Source organism: Procambarus clarkii, chromosome 18, assembly GCF_040958095.1.
Source record: "Procambarus clarkii isolate CNS0578487 chromosome 18, FALCON_Pclarkii_2.0, whole genome shotgun sequence".
NCBI lineage: Eukaryota > Metazoa > Arthropoda > Malacostraca > Decapoda > Cambaridae > Procambarus > Procambarus clarkii.
Genome location: NC_091167.1, coordinates 15,618,709 through 15,636,937, shown reverse-complemented (window position 1 = coordinate 15,636,937; position 18,229 = coordinate 15,618,709). Strand labels below are relative to the sequence as shown.

The window sequence follows — 18,229 nt, the reverse complement described above, 5'->3', positions numbered from 1 at the left end:
TCTTATGTAATCTCCCCCATTGTATCTTTTTGTGAAAAAATTATTATTATTATTATTATTATTATTATTATTATTATTATTCTGCGTTTCCAGTTGCTTTATGCCTTATCAAATATGCTGTCATGCACATTCGATGTTCTTCCTCATTTTCATGTTCAACAATAACATTGCTGTGCTTCCAGTCATTGAACCCCAATGTAGCAAAGGGAGATTCTTTCATGGACAAGAGGCGACATACAAAGCCGTACAAACGACCTTGTGATGGTCAATAGAGAAGCCATTCACGTTTTACATACTCGCCATTCCGCAGTTCAAGTTTGAACACATTGTTTGATAAATACCTCGCCATTATATTCTCTACTCCAGCTGTTGTGTGCACTCTGCGGGAGTTTGAAAGGTTGCTATCAGGAGTCTGACATGATGAGGCCCCACTACGAGTCCAGTAATATATTGTGTTAGGGTCATTAATGTTCCATAGCCCCGCATCTGGGGACAGATTCACGAAGCAGTTACGTGAATCTGCAGTTGTTTCGAATAGCAGTTGTTTACAATTATTAAACAGTTAATGAGCTCCGAAGCACCAGGAGGCTGTTTATAACAATAACAGCAGTTGAATATGAAGTTTGCATGCTTGTAAACTGTTTAATAAATGTAAACAAAGCCGTCAAAGTTTTAACAAAGATGTACACGTTCGTAAGTACTTGCGTAACTGCTTCGTGAATCTGGCCCCTGTCTCTTGGATTGCCAACTCCTTTACTGTTAAAAATTTCGTTATTTCCTCTTGTAAAATGTCACCAGCAGCAGCAACAACAGACAATGATGGCATGTCTGCTGAAGCTGGATGATTGGTAGCAGGAATGGATGTACATGTGGCTGCTATATCTGAAGGAAGAGTACTAGTGGCTGACATTGCAGGAGTGGATGTTGATGTGGATGTTATATCTTGTGGATGTTATATCTTGTGGGTGTTATATCTGAAGGAATGGTACGAGTGGCTGTCGTTACACCTGTGTTGAGCCATGATGGTAATTTTGGAAGTTTTCCTATTGTATCCTTCTCCTCTACAGCTCTTCCTCTTCTCTGCTCCACTCAAAACACTTACTTGTCATTTCTGCTGAAAGGGTTATTCATCTGGAATTTACATCTTAAATATTTAGTATTTAGTCCCACACCAGGATGTTGGGTTGTATTATATAAGTGTCTCGCCTTGGTTACCCTTTGCATTTCATCAACTGTGCCCACTCTCAAGCTAAACGAAATTTCTTTCATCCTAAACCTGCTTCCAACACTAGTAGCACTGTACTATGCCTTCCCTTCATATCTGAACTCAAAACTTTTACCAATACCTTTCGTCCTCTTGACATTAAACTCGCCTTTCGACAAACTAACACACTTCGTAGCAATCTAGTTCACACTGCTCCTCCTGCTTCTAATGCTGCTGGTGTCTACTCTATTTCCTGTTCATCTTGTCCTCTCCAATACTTTGGCGAAACTGGCCGTACACTGAATGACAGACTTAAAGAACACAAGAGAAGTGTTAAGTCTGCAGACACTAACAATGCTCTCTTCTGCCATGTGAGGGATTCCAATCATCCTATTGATTGGTCTTCCTCCAAAATAATCTTTCCTGCCTCTACACAGACGCCGTCATGTTGACTCTGCTCAGATACACAATGTACCCAACATGAACTTGAGTCCTGGCTTTGTTGCTGTGGACTCTTCCCTTTCACAGTATATACTCCAGTGTTCTAAACTTTCTAACAAACGTGACCTAACATAAGCCTACCCTCACATTTTCTTTTTTTTTTCTTTCTCTTGTTTCTCTTACGTTCTCATTCTTACTCCTATTATTACACCTTAAAAACACCTTACCTCCGTATCTTTTATCTTGATTCTTCCTCTAAGATTTCCATCTCCTCAGCTCTCTCTTGCCTTACTTAGTGCCCGTGCCTCCCGCGTCTCATCACAATGGACTTGATCCAGGACGGACCGAAACGTCGTCGTCTATTTTCAAGTGTGTGGTTTGGTCAACATTTTTCAGCCAAGTTATTGTGACTTAATACACAGACCTGAAATGTCGGCATCAACTTCAGAATTACCACGACGAAGATATCTCTGCAGTTGCCACCACAGCTCTCAGTGGTGGCCCGTGGCGCCTCAAGTAAGAGCTGGTGGCTCAAGTAAGAGGTGGTGGCTCAAGTAAGAGTTGGTGCCTCAAGTAAGAACTGGTGCCTCAAGTAAGAGCTGGAGCCTCAAGTAAGAGCTGGAGCCTCAAGTAAGAGCTGGTGCCTCAAGTAAGAGCTGGTGCCTCAAGTAAGAGCTGGTGGCTCAAGTAAGAGCTGGTGCCTCAAGTAAGAGCTGGTGCCTCAAGTAAGAACTGGTGCCTCAAGTAAGAGCTGGAGCCTCAAGTAAGAGCTGGTGCCTCAAGTAAGAGCTGGTGCCTCAAGTAAGAGCTGGTGCCACATGTAAGAGCTGGTGCCTCAAGTAAGAGCTGGTGCCTCAAGTAAGAGCTGGTGCCACAAGTAAGAGCTGGTGCCTCAAGTAAGAGCTGGTGCCTCAAGTAAGAGCTGGTGCCTCAAGTAAGAGCTGGTGCCTCAAGTAAGAGCTAGTGCCACAAGTAAGAGCTGGTGCCTCAAGTAAGAGCTGGTGCCTCAAGTAAGAGCTGGTGCCACAAGTAAGAGCTGGTGCCTCAAGTAAGAGCTGGTGCCTCAAGTAAGAGCTGGTGCCTCAAGTAAGAGCTGGTGCCTCAAGTAAGAGCTGTGCCTCAAGTAAGAGCTGGTGCCTCAAGTAAGAGCTGGTGCCGCAAGTAAGAGCTGGTGGCTCAAGTAAGAGCTGGAGCCTCAAGTAAGAGCTGGTGCCTCAAGTAAGAGCTAGTGCCTCAAGTAAGAGCTGTGCCTCAAGTAAGAGCTGGTGCCTCAAGTAAGAGCTGGTGTCTCAAGTAAGAGCTGGTGCCACAAGTAAGAGCTGGTGCCACAAGTAAGAGCTGGTGCCTCAAGTAAGAGCTGGTGCCTCAAGTAAGATCTGGTGCCTCAAGTAAGAGCTGGTGCCTCAAGTAAGAGATGGTGCCTCAAGTAAGAGCTGGTGCCCCAAGTAAGAGATGGTGCCTCAAGTAAGAGCTGGAGGCTCCTACACCCTGTGATGACACAGGGAGTCCTAATACGATACAACACATGATTGAAGCTCTCGAGAAGCCTACTATTGAGACGTCCACTAACACAAGTGTTCTATAAGGAGAAGACTAACAGAGAAAACCTTGGCAAGTTTTACCACGACAAAATGTTGAACATTCCTTAAAAAATTTTGTCACTTTCAGTGTCATTTCTTCAGTTGATCAATCGAAATGGAACGAAAATTATGACTATAATAAAATAAAACAGTATGTTGACAAAGTTAATTTTGACAAGACAGAAAGAGCAGTTGCTTTGATCCAGTCATTCAACACTCATCTGAAGAACAATGAAGAACAACTGCAAGAACAGCTTGCAGATTGCAGAGAAGCACAGAAATCAGTTTCTAAAGATAAAACTTGGAATTATAGGACAAATTGCACTTTCTGAATAATTATTTGAAAACATTTATGTTGACTAGGCCTACTGGGGGCATCACATTAACAAACAAAAAACACGCGCTGAATGCAAGTACGTCCTTGACGATGTGGAATTACTGCATTCATAACATATTGATCGAAATTTCAATCGTCTGGCGGCAGCATTGAACATTATTTAACACTGCTGAAATCTTGTGTGCCGGGTTTTGTTGCGAGGTTCAGCAACAGAGGGTTCAGGGTTCTGTAACACTATCAGATGGTATGGTACAAATGGTACCATACCATCTTACAAATGTTTGTACCATATATATGGTAAAAATATAAACATGAAGAATCACCTCTATATACATGGGTCACTGTGATGTGTAGTATACACATTATGTGTTGCTCCATATTGTCTATACCACCAGTTAATATTCACACACAAGGACATCACAATAGCTGGATATATCTTTATGAAAGTCATTGGAGTAGAGCGGGAATCGAACCAGTGTCGTGGGTGCTCGTCTGGGGCGACCCTGGACGCTGCCTCCTGCTCCAGTGATGTTTGCAGTTATCATTCATGTTTATCTAACTATACATGACACTCACGATGGATTATTTTCTTTTAGGAATCACTACTATTAACGCACTTATTGTCGTTGAAAAGATTAACTATTTTGTAAATTGTAGGATTATTAGGAGAAAATGACTTTGAACTCTGCACTATGTATGACGTCACCAGAATTGCAAAGACTGTTCCCATATTGCAGCTTTGTTTAGCATTCCTTTGAATCATATTTATTTAATTTAATTAATTAAAACACTTTCGCGGGATCAGGACGCACCGAGGAGTCCTGTTTCGCTAACCGCTCCCGCATGGTGGACATAAAGTTATGTCCTCTTTTAAAATATTTGTATAAAATTCAATTTTTATCCGATTTACTTTGGGTTTCAAACTGCGCGCCATGAGGCTCTCTTTCTCACCACTAGGCTGCATGGTACAATAAGTTCATGAAAGGTGTGGACCACTTCGATCAAATGGTATTATGTCCCAAATGGGTTGCAGGTGGGTGACTTTAGCCGTTTATACTGGTAATGCTTCCCCCATATCATGTATTATATGCATATGTCTGTTTAGGGAATTTTATTCCGATCAATGTACAACCAAAAATAACTGTGTGCAACAAGTATAAACTTGACAAACATAACAAAAGTAAAAACATTTCGTGTGTGTTTGACGCTCACTGATATGTTCCAGCGTTGTTTTATATTTGGCGCTATTCTATCTTACGCTTTGTTGATCTTTTTTACCTACGGGCTCATAGAACATTCTATTGCGAACGCATTGACACAAAAATGAATGACGTACATAGAAAATTAATGTCATGAGAGTCAAATAAGTATAAACTTTCAAAGCGCCGTGCGTCGTCCCGTCACCGATACCGGGTAACAATTTCACCACTTCCCACACTCTTGCGGGCGGGCCGCAATCATTATTCTACGCTTATATTCATATCACCGTGTTGGGAATTTCATTGCGAGTCCATTGATACCAAAATTAACGCTGTAGGACAAGTGTGGAGGTGATTACAATCCCAAGAGTAAAAACATTTTGTTGCTGTTGGGCGCTCACGGCGAGTCATCTTCGTAGTTATTTATTTGGTGCTGGTATCCCTATACGTTTCGTGACTTTTTTTACTGATGTTCTTCTAGAGAATTTTATTGCGAACACGTTGGTACCAAACTGAAATACGTAGCTCAAGAACTAAGGTCAGGAGAGTAAAAAGAGTATACACATTTTTGTTTTTACACTTACGCAGCAAAAACGCCGCGCGCACATACCACTTTTTTTTTACCATCGAAGGGGGCGCGAAAGTGTCTTAATACTTTATTATAAAAATAAACAGACATGGTAGGAGAAAGGTGTAGAGTGGAGAGCTTTTCATGGAGAACTGGGATGCACTTCTCCGTATCAGAGCCTTGTTTTAATTCAATTTATATTCTAGATATATATGACTCCCAGTCTGACACTGTACCGTACTCCGGCACAAAAGGTTACATAGTCCGCACAAAGGTTTGGAAGGTAAAAAGGTGAGTTCTGGCCGAGTCATCGTGAGACTGTACAACACAATGACTACTTGGTGAGGCGGTCGTCTGCTTTACAGGCACTTATCTTCGCATTTGTTTATATCCTCATATATAGTTTATTTAGTTTCAGGACTTATTTCCTCATATTTAAGGACTTAGTTCCTTATATATAAGGACTTAGTTCCTCATATTTAGTTTAAGGACTTGCCCGAAACGCTATGCGTGCTAGTGGTTTTACAAGAATGTAAAATCAACTTAATTTCTATGTTCTCTGTTAACCCCCAATATACCTTCTTGTATATCTATTTTTTTCTTCTTTTGAGATATATACAAGAGTTGTTACATTCTTGTACAGCCACTAGTACGCGTAGCGTTTCGGGCAAGTCCTTAATCCTATGGTCCCTGGAATACGATCCCTGCCGCGAAGAATCGTTGTTACAACCAAGTACACATTTTACTGTTGTGTTAAACAGAGGCTACAGTTAAGGAATTGCGCCCAGTAAATCCTCCCCGGCCAGGATACGAACCCATGACATAGCGCTCGCGGAACGCCAGGCAAGTGTCTTACCACTACACCACGGAGACTGTAAATATACATCTATATAAATATGCATCTATGTAAATATGCATCTATATAAAGGAAAACATAAATGTTCGTTTGTTCAAAATCGCTAATCTCCGAAAGTTCTTCACCGATTGCTTTGAAATTTTTACACAAAGTTCTATTCGCATCCGAGCGTTTTTTTTTTATATACATACTATATAGATATCACGTCTGTGATGGGAAAAACATTCTTTAAAAAAAAATGTGAGGGAAATCTTCGAAACCTCTTTACCGATTGCTGTGAAATTTTGACACAACGTTGCATTATAATAGACCCGGGTTTTTATATATCTACTATATACATGCCTCACCTGTGACAGGTAAAAAACATATATTTTTTTTAAAACAGCGCCATCTGTTGGACGTAAGAGCAACACATGATATACTAAATATGTTACGATTCCATTTGAATGGTTTTGATTGCATTGATAAATTGAATCTTCATAGATTTCGATTTATTTTCATTTTGATTTAATTATTTTGTGAGATATTACATTGGAATTTAGCTGTGTTGTTCACCATACCGTTCATTTCGTAAGTATAAGTATAAATGCACACCTGTGACAGGTAAAAGCATGTTTTTTTTTTTTAAAAAACAGCACCATCTGTTGGACGTAAGAGCAACACATGCTATACTAAATACGTTACGATTCCATTTGAATGGTTTTGATTGCATTGATAAATTGAATCTTCATAGATTTCGATTTATTTTCATTTTGATTTAATTATTTTGTGAGATATTACATTGGAATTGAGCTGTGTTGTTTACCATACCGTTTATTTCGTGAGTATCGTTTATTTTATTATTTTTTTATTTTTTTTTTAACTTTTCTTCTTATTTTCCATTGATGGGAACATCAGATCATTTGAGATTGCATCGGCCGAGGGAGAGGGGAATGGCGGGGAGGACAAGAGGGACAGGGGAGTGGGGGGATGGTGGGGAGGACGAGGGCACGGGGGAGTGGATTATAGTGGGGAAGACAAGGGGACGGTGGAGGGGGGAATGATGGGGAGGACGAGGCTATGGGGGAGTGGGGAATGATTTTGAGGACGAAGTGATAGGAGAGGGGTGGAATGGCGGGGTGAACTGGGAGACAGGAGAAGGTTGCTGTGGCTCAGCAACGTACATGCGTTGTTGAGCCACAGCAACGCGTGGCCGGGTACAGCTACTAAATAAATAAATAAATAAATAAATAAATAAATATCTGGTTAATGTTAAGCCCTAAGACTGATCTTCGTAGGTTACAAAATGTAGGGAAACATGCAGGGTGACCCTGAGACTGACCTTAATAATCGAGAACAGGCAGGCAGGCAGGCAGGCAGGCAGGCAGGCAGGCAGGCAGGCAGGCAGGCAGGCAGGCAGGCAGGCAGGCGTCTTGTGGCGTCTTACTGTGCTGGGAACATATATATACCTGGCAAGTCACCGGATAATCGACTCCTCAGTTGTATCACGACACACGACACTGTCGCCCACTCCCTGTAATTTGCCTGCGACTCTTTGTGCAGCCGTTGTTCCCGTGGCAGAGCCACTGTTGGTGTTCACGTGTCATGAATGAGATGCATGAGTGCGGAAGTCACCACTTTGGTACCAACACAAAAGATTTTCCGCTGAGACCCACTGATGTAATAGTTCGTGGAGTGCATCACGCAGGAGACCAATCCGGACTGATCCGAGTAACTCCTGTGAACACGTGCTCAACTGATTGTGAATTTGATTCACAATCACCGATGAGTTTGATAGTTTGGGTGCCAGAGAGGACGGAGCTTCCAGGTCAAGGTCTGAAGCTTCCAGGAGGTCAAGGTCTGAAGCTTCCAGGAGGTCAAGGTCTGAAGCTTCCAGGAGGTCAAGGTCTGAAGCTTCCAGGAGGTCAAGGTCTGAAGCTTCCAGGAGGTCAAGGTCTGAAGCTTCCAGGAGGTCAAGGTCTGAAGCTTCCAGGAGGTCAAGGTCTGAAGCTTCCAGGAGGTCAAGGTCTGAAGCTTCCAGGAGGTCAGGGTCTGAAGCTTCCAGGAGGTCAAGGTCTGAAGCTTCCAGGAGGTCAAGGTCTGAAGCTTCCAGGAGGTCAAGGTCTGAAGCTTCCAGGAGGTCAGGGTCTGAAGCTTCCAGGAGGTCAGGGTCTGAAGCTTCCAGGAGGTCAAGGTCTGAAGCTTCCAGGAGGTCAAGGTCTGAAGCTTCCAGGAGGTCAAGGTCTGAAGCTTCCAGGAGGTCAAGGTCTGAAGCTTGCAGGAGGTCAGGGTCTGAAGCTTCCAGGAGGTCAAGGTCTGAAGCTTCCAGGAGGTCAAGGTCTGAAGCTTGCAGGAGGTCAGGGTCTGAAGCTTCCAGGAGGTCAAGGTCTGAAGCCTCCAGGAGGTCAAGGTCTGAAGCCTCCAGGAGGTCAGGGTCTGAAGCTTCCAGGAGGTCAGGGTCTGAAGTTTCCAGGAGGTCAAGGTCTGAAGCCTCCAGGAGGTCAAGGTCTGAAGCTTCCAGGAGGTCAAGGTCTGAAGCTTCCAGGAGGTCAAGGTCTAAAGCTTCCAGGAAGTCAGGGTCTGAAGCTTCCAGGAGGTCAAGGTCTGAAGCTTCCAGGAGGTCAGGGTCTGAAGCTTCCAGGAGGTCAAGGTCTGAAGCTTCCAGGAGGTCAGGGTCTGAAGCTTCCAGGAGGTCAGGGTCTGAAGCTTCCAGGAGGTCAAGGTCTGAAGCTTCCAGGAGGTCAAGGTCTGAAGCTTCCAGGAGGTCAAGGTCTGAAGCTTCCAGGAAGTCAAGGTCTGAAGCTTCCAGGAGGTCAGGGTCTGAAGCTTCCAGGAGGTCAGGGTCTGAAGCTTCCAGGAGGTCAAGGTCTGAAGCTTCCAGGAGGTCAAGGTCTGAAGCTTCCAGGAGGTCAAGGTCTGAAGCTTCCAGGAGGTCAGGGTCTGAAGCTTCCAGGAGGTCAAGGTCTGAAGCTTCCAGGAGGTCAAGGTCTGAAGCTTCCAGGAGGTCAAGGTCTGAAGCTTCCAGGAGGTCAGGGTCTGAAGCTTCCAGGAGGTCAGGGTCTGAAGCTTCCAGGAGGTCAAGGTCTGAAGCTTCCAGGAGGTCAAGGTCTGAAGCTTCCAGGAGGTCAAGGTCTGAAGCTTCCAGGAGGTCAAGGTCTGAAGCTTCCAGGAGGTCAGGGTCTGAAGCTTCCAGGAGGTCAGGGTCTGAAGCTTCCAGGAGGTCAAGGTCTGAAGCTTCCAGGAGGTCAAGGTCTGAAGCTTCCAGGAGGTCAGGGTCTGAAGCTTCCAGGAGGTCAAGGTCTGAAGCTTCCAGGAGGTCAAGGTCTGAAGCTTCCAGGAGGTCAAGGTCTGAAGCTTCCAAGAGGTCAAGGTCTGAAGCTTCCAGGAGGTCAGGGTCTGAAGCTTCCAGGAGGTCAAGGTCTGAAGCTTCCAGGAGGTCAAGGTCTGAAGCTTCCAGGAGGTCAAGGTCTGAAGCTTCCAGGAGGTCAGGGTCTGAAGCTTCCAGGAGGTCAGGGTCTGAAGCTTCCAGGAGGTCAAGGTCTGAAGCTTCCAGGAGGTCAAGGTCTGAAGCTTCCAGGAGGTCAGGGTCTGAAGCTTCCAGGAGGTCAGGGTCTGAAGCTTCCAGGAGGTCAAGGTCTGAAGCTTCCAGGAGGTCAAGGTCTGAAGCTTCCAGGAGGTCAAGGTCTGAAGCTTCCAGGAGGTCAAGGTCTGAAGCTTCCAGGAGGTCAGGGTCTGAAGCTTCCAGGAGGTTAGGGTATGAAGCCTCCAGGTCAGGGTCTGAAGCTTCCAGGAGGTCAAGGTCTGCAGCTTCCAGGAGGTCAAAATCTGAAGCTTCCAGGAGGTCAAGGTCTGAAGCTTCCAGGAGGTCAAGGTCTGAAGCTTCCAGAAGGTCAAGGTCTGAAGCCTCCAGGAGGTCAGGGTCTGAAGCTTCCAGGAGGTCAAGGTCTGAAGCTTCCAGGAGGTCAAGGTCTGAAGCTTCCAGGAGGTCAGGGTCTGAAGCCTCCAGGAGGTCAGGGTCTGAAGCTTCCAGGAGGTCAAGGTCTGAAGCTTCCAGGAGGTCAGGGTCTGAAGCTTCCAAGAGGTCAGGGTCTGAAGCCTCCAGGAGGTCAGGGTCTGAAGCTTCCAGGAGGTCAGGGTCTGAAGCCTCCAGGAGGTCAAGGTCTGAAGCTTCCAGGAGGTCAAGGTCTGAAGCCTCCAGGTCATGGTCTGAAGCCTTTAGGAGGTCAAGGTCTGAAGCCTCCAGGAGGTCATGGTCTGAAGCCTCCAGGAGGTCAAGGTCTGAAGCCTCCAGGAGGTCAAGGTCTGAAGCCTCCAGGAGGTCAGGGTCTGAAGCCTCCAGGAGGTCAAGGTCTGAAGCCTCCAGGAGGTCAAGGTCTGAAGCCTCCAGGAGGTCAGGGTCTGAAGCCTCCAGGTCAAGGTCTGAAGCTTCCAGGAGGTCAAGGTCTGAAGCCTCCAGGAGGTCAAGGTCTGAAGCCTCCAGGAGGTCAGGGTCTGAAGCCTCCAGGAGGTCAAGGTCTGAAGCCTCCAGGAGGTCAGGGTCTGAAGCCTCCAGGAGGTCAGGGTCTGAAGCCTCCAGGAGGTCAGGGTCTGAAGCCTTTAGGAGGTCAGGGTCTGAAGCCTCCAGGAGGTCAAGGTCTGAGGCCTCCAGGAGGTCAAGGTCTGAAGCCTCCAGGAGGTCAAGGTCTGAAGCCTCCAGGAGGTCAAGGTCTGTAGCTTCCAGGAGGTCAAAGTCTGAAGCCTCCAGGAGGTCAGGGTTTGAAGCCTCCAGGAGGTCAGGGTCTGAAGCTTCCAGGTCAGGGTCTGAAGCCTCCAGGAGGTCAGGGTCTGAAGCTTCCAGGAGGTCAGGGTCTGAAGCCTCCAGGAGGTCAAGGTCTGAAGCTTCCAGGAGGTCAAGGTCTGAAGCCTCCAGGTCATGGTCTGAAGCCTTTAGGAGGTCAAGGTCTGAAGCCTCCAGGAGGTCAAGGTCTGAAGCCTCCAGGAGGTCAAGGTCTGAAGCTTCCAGGAGGTCAGGGTCTGAAGCCTCCAGGAGGTCAAGGTCTGAAGCCTCCAGGAGGTCAAGGTCTGAAGCCTCCAGGAGGTCAGGGTCTGAAGCTTCCAGGAGGTCAAGGTCTGAAGCCTCCAGGAGGTCAGGGTCTGAAGCCTCCAGGTCAAGGTCTGAAGCTTCCAGGAGGTCAAGGTCTGAAGCCTCCAGGAGGTCAAGGTCTGAAGCCTCCAGGAGGTCAGGGTCTGAAGCCTCCAGGAGGTCAAGGTCTGAAGTCTCCAGGAGGTCAGGGTCTGAAGCCTCCAGGAGGTCAGGGTCTGAAGCCTTTAGGAGGTCAGGGTCTGAAGCCTCCAGGAGGTCAAGGTCTGAGGCCTCCAGGAGGTCAAGGTCTGAAGCTACCAGGAGATCAAGGTCTGAATCCTCCAGGAGGTCAAGGTCTGAAGCCTCCAGGAGGTCTAGGTCTGAAACCTCCAGGAGGTCAAGGTCTGTAGCTTCCAGGAGGTCAAAGTCTGAAGCCTCCAGGAGGTCAGGGTTTGAAGCCTCCAGGAGGTCAGGGTCTAAAGCCTCCAGGAGGTCAAGGTCTGTAGCTTCCAGGAGGTCAGGGTCTGAAGCCTTTAGGAAGTCAAAGTCTGAAGCCTCCAGGAGGTCAGGGTCTGAAGCGTCCAGGAGGTCAAGGTCTGAAGCCTTTAGGAGGTCAAGGTCTGAAGCCTCCAGGTGGTCAGGGTCTGAAGCTTCCAGGAGGTCAGGGTCTGAAGCCTCCAGGAGGTCAAGGTCTGAAGCCTCCAGGAGGTCAAGGTCTGTAGCTTCCAGGAGGTCAAGGTCTGAAGCCTCCAGGAGGTCAAAGTCTGTAGCTTCCAGGAGGTAAAGGTCTGAAGCCTCCAGAAGGTCAGGGTCTGAAGCCTTTAGGTCAAGGTCTGAAGCTTCCAGGAGGTCAGGGTCTAAAGCTTCCAGGAGGTCAAGGTCTGAAGCCTCCAGGAGGTCAAGGTCTGAAGCCTCCAGGAGGTCAAGGTCTGAAGCTTCCAGGAGGTCAGGGTCTGAAGCCTCCAGGAGGTCAAGGTCTGAAGCCTCCAGGAGGTCAAGGTCTGAAGCCTCCAGGAGGTCAGGGTCTGAAGCTTCCAGGAGGTCAAGGTCTGAAGCCTCCAGGAGGTCAGGGTCTGAAGCCTCCAGGTCAAGGTCTGAAGCTTCCAGGAGGTCAAGGTCTGAAGCCTCCAGGAGGTCAAGGTCTGAAGCCTCCAGGAGGTCAGGGTCTGAAGCCTCCAGGAGGTCAAGGTCTGAAGTCTCCAGGAGGTCAGGGTCTGAAGGCTCCAGGAGGTCAGGGTCTGAAGCCTTTAGGAGGTCAGGGTCTGAAGCCTCCAGGAGGTCAAGGTCTGAGGCCTCCAGGAGGTCAAGGTCTGAAGCCACCAGGAGATCAAGGTCTGAAGCCTCCAGGAGGTCAAGGTCTGAAGCCTCCAGGAGGTCAAGGTCTGAAACCTCCAGGAGGTCAAGGTCTGTAGCTTCCAGGGGGTCAAGGTCTGAAGCCTCCAGGAGGTCAGGGTTTGAAGCCTCCAGGAGGTCAGGGTCTAAAGCCTCCAGGAGGTCAAGGTCTGTAGCTTCCAGGAGGTCAGGGTCTGAAGCCTTTAGGAGGTCAAAGTCTGAAGCCTCCAGGAGGTCAGGGTCTGAAGCGTCCAGGAGGTCAAGGTCTGAAGCCTTTAGGAGGTCAAGGTCTGAAGCCTCCAGGTGGTCAGTGTCTAAAGCTTCCAGGAGGTCAGGGTCTGAAGCCTCCAGGAGGTCAAGGTCTGAAGCCTCCAGGAGGTCAAGGTCTGTAGCTTCCAGGAGGTCAAGGTCTGAAGCCTCCAGGAGGTCAAAGTCTGTAGCTTCCAGGAGGTAAAGGTCTGAAGCCTCCAGAAGGTCAGGGTCTGAAGCCTTTAGGTCAAGGTCTGAAGCTTCCAGGAGGTCAGGGTCTAAAGCTTCCAGGAGGTCAAGGTCTGAAGCCTCCAGGAGGTCAAGGTCTGAAGCCTCCAGGAGGTCAAGGTCTGTAGGTTCCAGGAGGTCAAGGTCTGAAGCCTCCAGGAGGTCAAGGTCTGAAGCCTCCAGGGGGTCAAGGTCTGAAGCCTCCAGGAGGTCAGGGTCTGAAGCCTCCAGGAGGTCAGGGTCTGAAGCCTCCAGGAGGTCAAGGTCTGTAGCTTCCAGGAGGTCAGGGTCTGAAGCCTTTAGGAGGTCAAAGTCTGAAGCCTCCAGGAGGTCAGGGTCTGAAGCTTCCAGGAGGTCAAGGTCTGAAGCCTCCAGGAGGTCAAGGTCTGAAGCCTCCAGGAGGTCAAGGTCTGTAGCTTCCAGGAGGTCAAGGTCTGAAGCCTCCAGGAGGTCAAGGTCTGTAGCTTCCAGGAGGTCAAGGTCTGAAGCCTCCAGGAGGTCAGGGTCTGAAGCCTTTAGGAGGTCAAGGTCTGAAGCCTCCAGGAGGTCAGGGTCTGAAGCTTCCAGGAGGTCAAGGTCTGAAGCCTTTAGGAGGTAAAGGTCTAAAGCCTCCAGGAGGTCAGGGTCTGAAGCTTCCAGGAGGTCAGGGTCTAAAGCCTCCAGGAGGTCAAGGTCTGAAGCCTCCAGGAGGTCAAGGTCTGAAGCCTCCAGGTCAGGGTCTGAAGCCTCCAGGAGGTCAAGGTCTTAAGCTTCCAGGTCAGGGTCTGAAGCCTCCAGGAGGTCAGGGTCTGAAGCCTCCAGGAGGTCAGGGTCTGAAGCCTCCAGGTCAGGGTCTGAAGCCTCCAGGAGGTCAAGGTCTGAAGCCTTTAGGAGGTCAAGGTCTAAAGCCTCCAGGAGGTTAGGGTCTGAAGCTTCCAGGAGGTCAGGGTCTAAAGCCTCCAGGAGGTCAGGGTTTGAAGCCTATAGGAGGTCAGGGTCTGAAGCCTCCAGGAGGTCAAGGTCTGAAGCTTCCAGGTCAGGGTCTGAAGCCTCCAGGAGGTCAAGGTCTGAAGCCTCCAGTTCAGAGTCTGAAGCTTCCAGGAGGTCAGGGTCTGAAGCTTCCAGGAGGTCAGGGTCTGAAGCCTCCAGGAGGTCAGGGTCTGAAGCCTCCAGGTCAGGGTCTGAATGTAATAGCCCAACGTACCATTATTTTACCCTGTTATCTTGTGATCGTAATCGTTCGCTATCCCTGTTGCAAATCTCTTTCTTTCTTCACTCAATACCCCAGCTCAACACTGTTACAGTCCAGCATGACCCCTCACTGGACGGCCACGTATATAAGAGGAATATTAAATGAGGAAGACACACCAAGGACAAGGGTTAATAATTTATAAAAGAAAATAACAAAACACATTAGACACTGCCACCACCTTCCCGACCAACCATACCTGAATGTGTCTATCACCGATCCCCCAGGAAGACAAGGAATCAGTAATCATGGGACTCTCAGGGAAGTATGAATTTCAGTATTAATTTTTTTGGGGGAAAATTAGTTTGTTTAATTTACGTTACGTATTTAAATCCAAGGGCAACTTTAGTATCTATTAACTGTAGGAGAACCTGGGGGTTTCCAATTCAACACATAAAAATGACAAGTAGCAAAATATATCAAAGGGGAGTTAAGTGAATACCACTGGACAAGTTATACAATTTATTTTATGAAACATGTAAATTAAGACAATTTGAACATATACCCTATTCTATTCACCTAGAGGCACAATGGATATTTACTGAGGACACGAAATCAAGTGCACTATACCTTAAATACCCGCACTACGGCCAAGGTGTTGATGGCTGCCCTCAGCCCCTAGGATGCGGCCTTTCAGCCCCTTTATTCCACACACTCCCGAGACACACTAATCAAATTTTGTTTTACCAACCTATTGCTGGGAAGGATTACTCCTCCCACCATCTAATATAGCCCCAGGGCTCCACCCATTATTTTGGCAATGGCCAACCATTTAACACTTAGGCCTGAGGTCTGGCTCTCTAGGGCCAATAAGGACTTGGCCCTTATCTCCCACCAATCACCTTCACTGATCTGCCGTGGAAAGCTACATGAATTCCTGAAGATTGAGTCAGCTCTCCCCAGCTATGAGAAGGGAGACAAGGCGCCACTATGGAGCCCCAGTGCACCTGCGAGCAATGTTTACCAACTGATAAATTATGTTCAAGCCTGTCTCCTGCAAGATAAAGAGTAGGGACATTTGACTCGTCTGGTATGGGGAAGGGACCGCTGAGAGGGGAAGAGAGGGAATGAGAGGTGGATGGAGAGGGAAAATCTAAGTGGGGGGAAGTTGAGTGGAGGAAGCCAAAGGTATCCAAGACCACCCTCAGGTCAACCTCTTGGCCCTGACAAATGGGCGACAGGGGGGGGGGGGAAGAGGAGGAGACGAATGACGGCCAAGAGGAGGGGAGAAGGAAGGAGGGGAGAAGGGAGAAGGAAGGAGGGGAGAAGGGAGAACCAATGATCTGAGCACCAGATCATTACATGAAGCCTCCAGGAGGTCAAGGTCTGAAGCCTCCAGGAGGTCAGGGTCTGAAGCCTCCAGGAGGTCAGGGTCTGAAGCTTCCAGGAGGTCAGGGTCTGAAGCCTCCAGGAGGTCAAGGTCTGAAGCCTCCAGGAGGTCAGGGTCTGAAGCCTCCAGGAGGTCAAGGTCTGAAGCCTCCAGGAGGTCAGGGTCTGAAGCCTCCAGGAGGTCAGGGTCTGAAGCCTCCAGGAGGTCAGGGTCTGAAGCCTCCAGGAGGTTAGGGTCTGAAGCTTCCATTAGGCTAACACCAGAGCTTCCAAGAGGTCACAAAGCTTCCACGAGGCCACGAAGCTTCCACGAGGTCACGAAGTTTCCACGAGGTCACGAAGCTTCCACGAAGCTTCCACGAGGCCACGAAGCTTCCACGAGGTCACGAAGCTTCCACGAGGTCACGAAGCTTCTACGAGGCCACGAAGCTTCCACGAGGTCACGAGGCCACGAAGCTTCCACGAGGTCACGAAGCTTCCACGAGGCCACGAAGCTTCCACGAGGCCACGAAGCTTCCACGAGGCCACGAAGCTTCCACGAGGTCACGAAGCTTCCACGAGGCTACGAAGCTTCCACGACATTCCAGTAAAACAGAGTCTTGAGCTTCCATAAGGTACCAGCCAGGAGGTTCCACCTGTGTCATGGTCAGAAGTATTCAGGTCATGCAAACTTCAGACATGAAGTTTACATGTTCTGGCCTGCAGCTATGAAGGTGCCAGGGCCAAGAGCTTCCAAGAAATCGTAGCCTGGAACTTGTGACTGGAACAGCGTCAGAAACTCAAGGTCTGAAGTTTCCAGTTGTTTTAAGAGCTGGGAGCTTCCAGAAGGTCGAAGTCAGGAAGTCCCTTGAGGTCAGGGTATAGGAAGGTTCAGTGATATCACGGATTAAAGCTGACAGGTCTGGAAGTAGTTCAGAGCCTGGAACTTCCAGTAGACTATGGACTTACTGGATTGGAAGGCTATGGATTTTGAAGCAGGTAAAGGCCTGAAGGTTCTTTAAGAGTCTGCTGGAGGAAGATGACTTGGGATTGTTTCCAGGAGTCCAGTACCTGTAGCTTCCAGTATATCTGGGTCTGCAGCTTCCAGTACATCTGGTCTGTACCTTCCAGTACATCTGGCCTGTACCTTCCATATATCTGGTCTGTACCTTCCAGTACATCTGGCCTGTAGCTTCCAGTATATCTGGTCTGTAGCTTCCAGTACATCTGGCCTGTAGCTTCCAGTACATCTGGCCTGTAGCTTCCAGTACATCTGGTCTGTACCTTCCAGTATATCTGGTCTGTAGCTTCCAGTACATCTGGCCTGTAGCTTCCAGTACATCTGGCCAGTAGCTTCTAGTACATCTGGTCTGTAGCTTCCAGTATATCTGGTCTGTAGCTTCCAGTACATCTGGTCTGCAGCTTCTAGTACATCTGGGCCTGTAGCTTCTAGTACATCTGGGCCTGTAGCTTCCAGTACATCTGGTCTGTACCTTCAAGTATATCTGGTCTGTAGCTTCCAGTACATCTGGCCTGTAGCTTCCAGTACATCTGGCCTGTAGCTTCCAGTACATCTGGCCTGTAGCTTCTAGTACATCTGGTCTGTAGCTTCCAGTACATCTGGTCTGTAGCTTCCAGTACATCTGGTCTGTAGCTTCTAGTACATCTGGGCCTGTAGCTTCTAGTACATCTGGGAAAGTAGCTTCCTGTACATCTGGTCTGTAGCTTCCAGTACATCTGGTCTGTAGCTTCTAGTACATCTGGGCCTGTAGCTTCTAGTACATCTGGGAAAGTAGCTTCCAGTACATCTGGCCTGTAGCTTCCAGTACATCTGGCCTGTTGCTTCTAGTACATCTGGTCTGCAGCTTCCAGTACATCTGGTCTGTAGCTTCCAGTACATCTGGGTCTGTAGCTTCCAGTACATCTGGGTCTGTAGCTTCCAGTACATCTGGGTCTGTAGCTTCCAGTACAGCTGGGCCTGTAGCTTCCAGTACATCTGGTCTGTAGCTTCCAGTACATCTGGCCTGTAGCTTCCAGTACATCTGGTCTGTAGCTTCCAGTACATCTGGCCTGTAGCTTCCAGTACATCTGGCCTGTAGCTTCCAGTACATCTGGCCTGTAGCTTCCAGTACATCTGGCCTGTAGCTTCCAGTACATCTGGCCTGTAGCTTCCAGTACATCTGGTCTGTAGCTTCCAGTACATCTGGGCCTGTAGCTTCCAGTACATCTGGCCTGTAGCTTCCAGTACATCTGGTCTGTAGCTTCCAGTACATCTGGGCCTGTAGCTTCCAGTACATCTGGCCTGTAGCTTCCAGTACATCTGGTCTGTAGCTTCCAGTACATCTGGTCTGTAGCTTCCAGTACATCTGGCCTGTAGCTTCCAGTACATCTGGGCCTGTAGCTTCCAGTACATCTGGTCTGTAGCTTCCAGTACATCTGGCCTGTAGCTTCCAGTACATCTGGTCTGTAGCTTCCAGTACATCTGGCCTGTAGCTTCCAGTACATCTGGCCTGTAGCTTCCAGTACATCTGGCCTGTAGCTTCCAGTACATCTGGCCTGTAGCTTCCAGTACATCTGGCCTGTAGCTTCCAGTACATCTGGTCTGTAGCTTCCAGTACATCTGGGCCTGTAGCTTCCAGTACATCTGGCCTGTAGCTT

General features: G+C 48.4%; 2 protein-coding genes across 2 annotated transcripts in view; both read right to left on the bottom strand.

Moving 5' to 3' along the window:
* Positions 1–7,642, bottom strand: part of LOC123751278 (uncharacterized) — a 29,827-nt gene extending 22,185 nt beyond the window's left edge. Inside the window, exon 1 of the mRNA XM_045733374.2 lies at positions 7,507–7,642. The gene's annotated coding sequence lies outside the window, so the exon portion shown is untranslated. The remainder of the gene's footprint in view (positions 1–7,506) is intronic.
* LOC138365962 (uncharacterized) lies at positions 937–16,982 on the bottom strand. Its single transcript, XM_069326677.1, has 6 exons — positions 16,751–16,982; positions 14,020–14,195; positions 13,549–13,761; positions 12,472–13,116; positions 11,545–11,829; positions 937–1,080 (listed from the first exon to the last, which is right to left on the bottom strand). The coding sequence occupies exons 1-6, from the start codon at positions 16,980–16,982 to the stop codon at positions 937–939; spliced, it is 1,695 nt and encodes a 564-aa protein (XP_069182778.1).
* Positions 16,983–18,229: the final 1,247 nt, after the last annotated feature.

Coding starts and splice junctions, on each gene's coding strand:
- LOC138365962 (XM_069326677.1), bottom strand. CDS start 16,982: ATGTACTGGAAGCTACAGACCAGATATACTGGAAGCTACAGACCAGAT. Junction 13,117..13,548: donor CAGACCTTGACCTCCTAAAG/GCTTCAGACCCT, acceptor GACCTCCTGGAG/GCTTCAGACCTTGACCTCCT. Junction 1,081..11,544: donor ATTCAGACCTTGATCTCCTG/GTAGCTTCAGAC, acceptor TGAGTGGAGCAG/AGAAGAGGAAGAGCTGTAGA.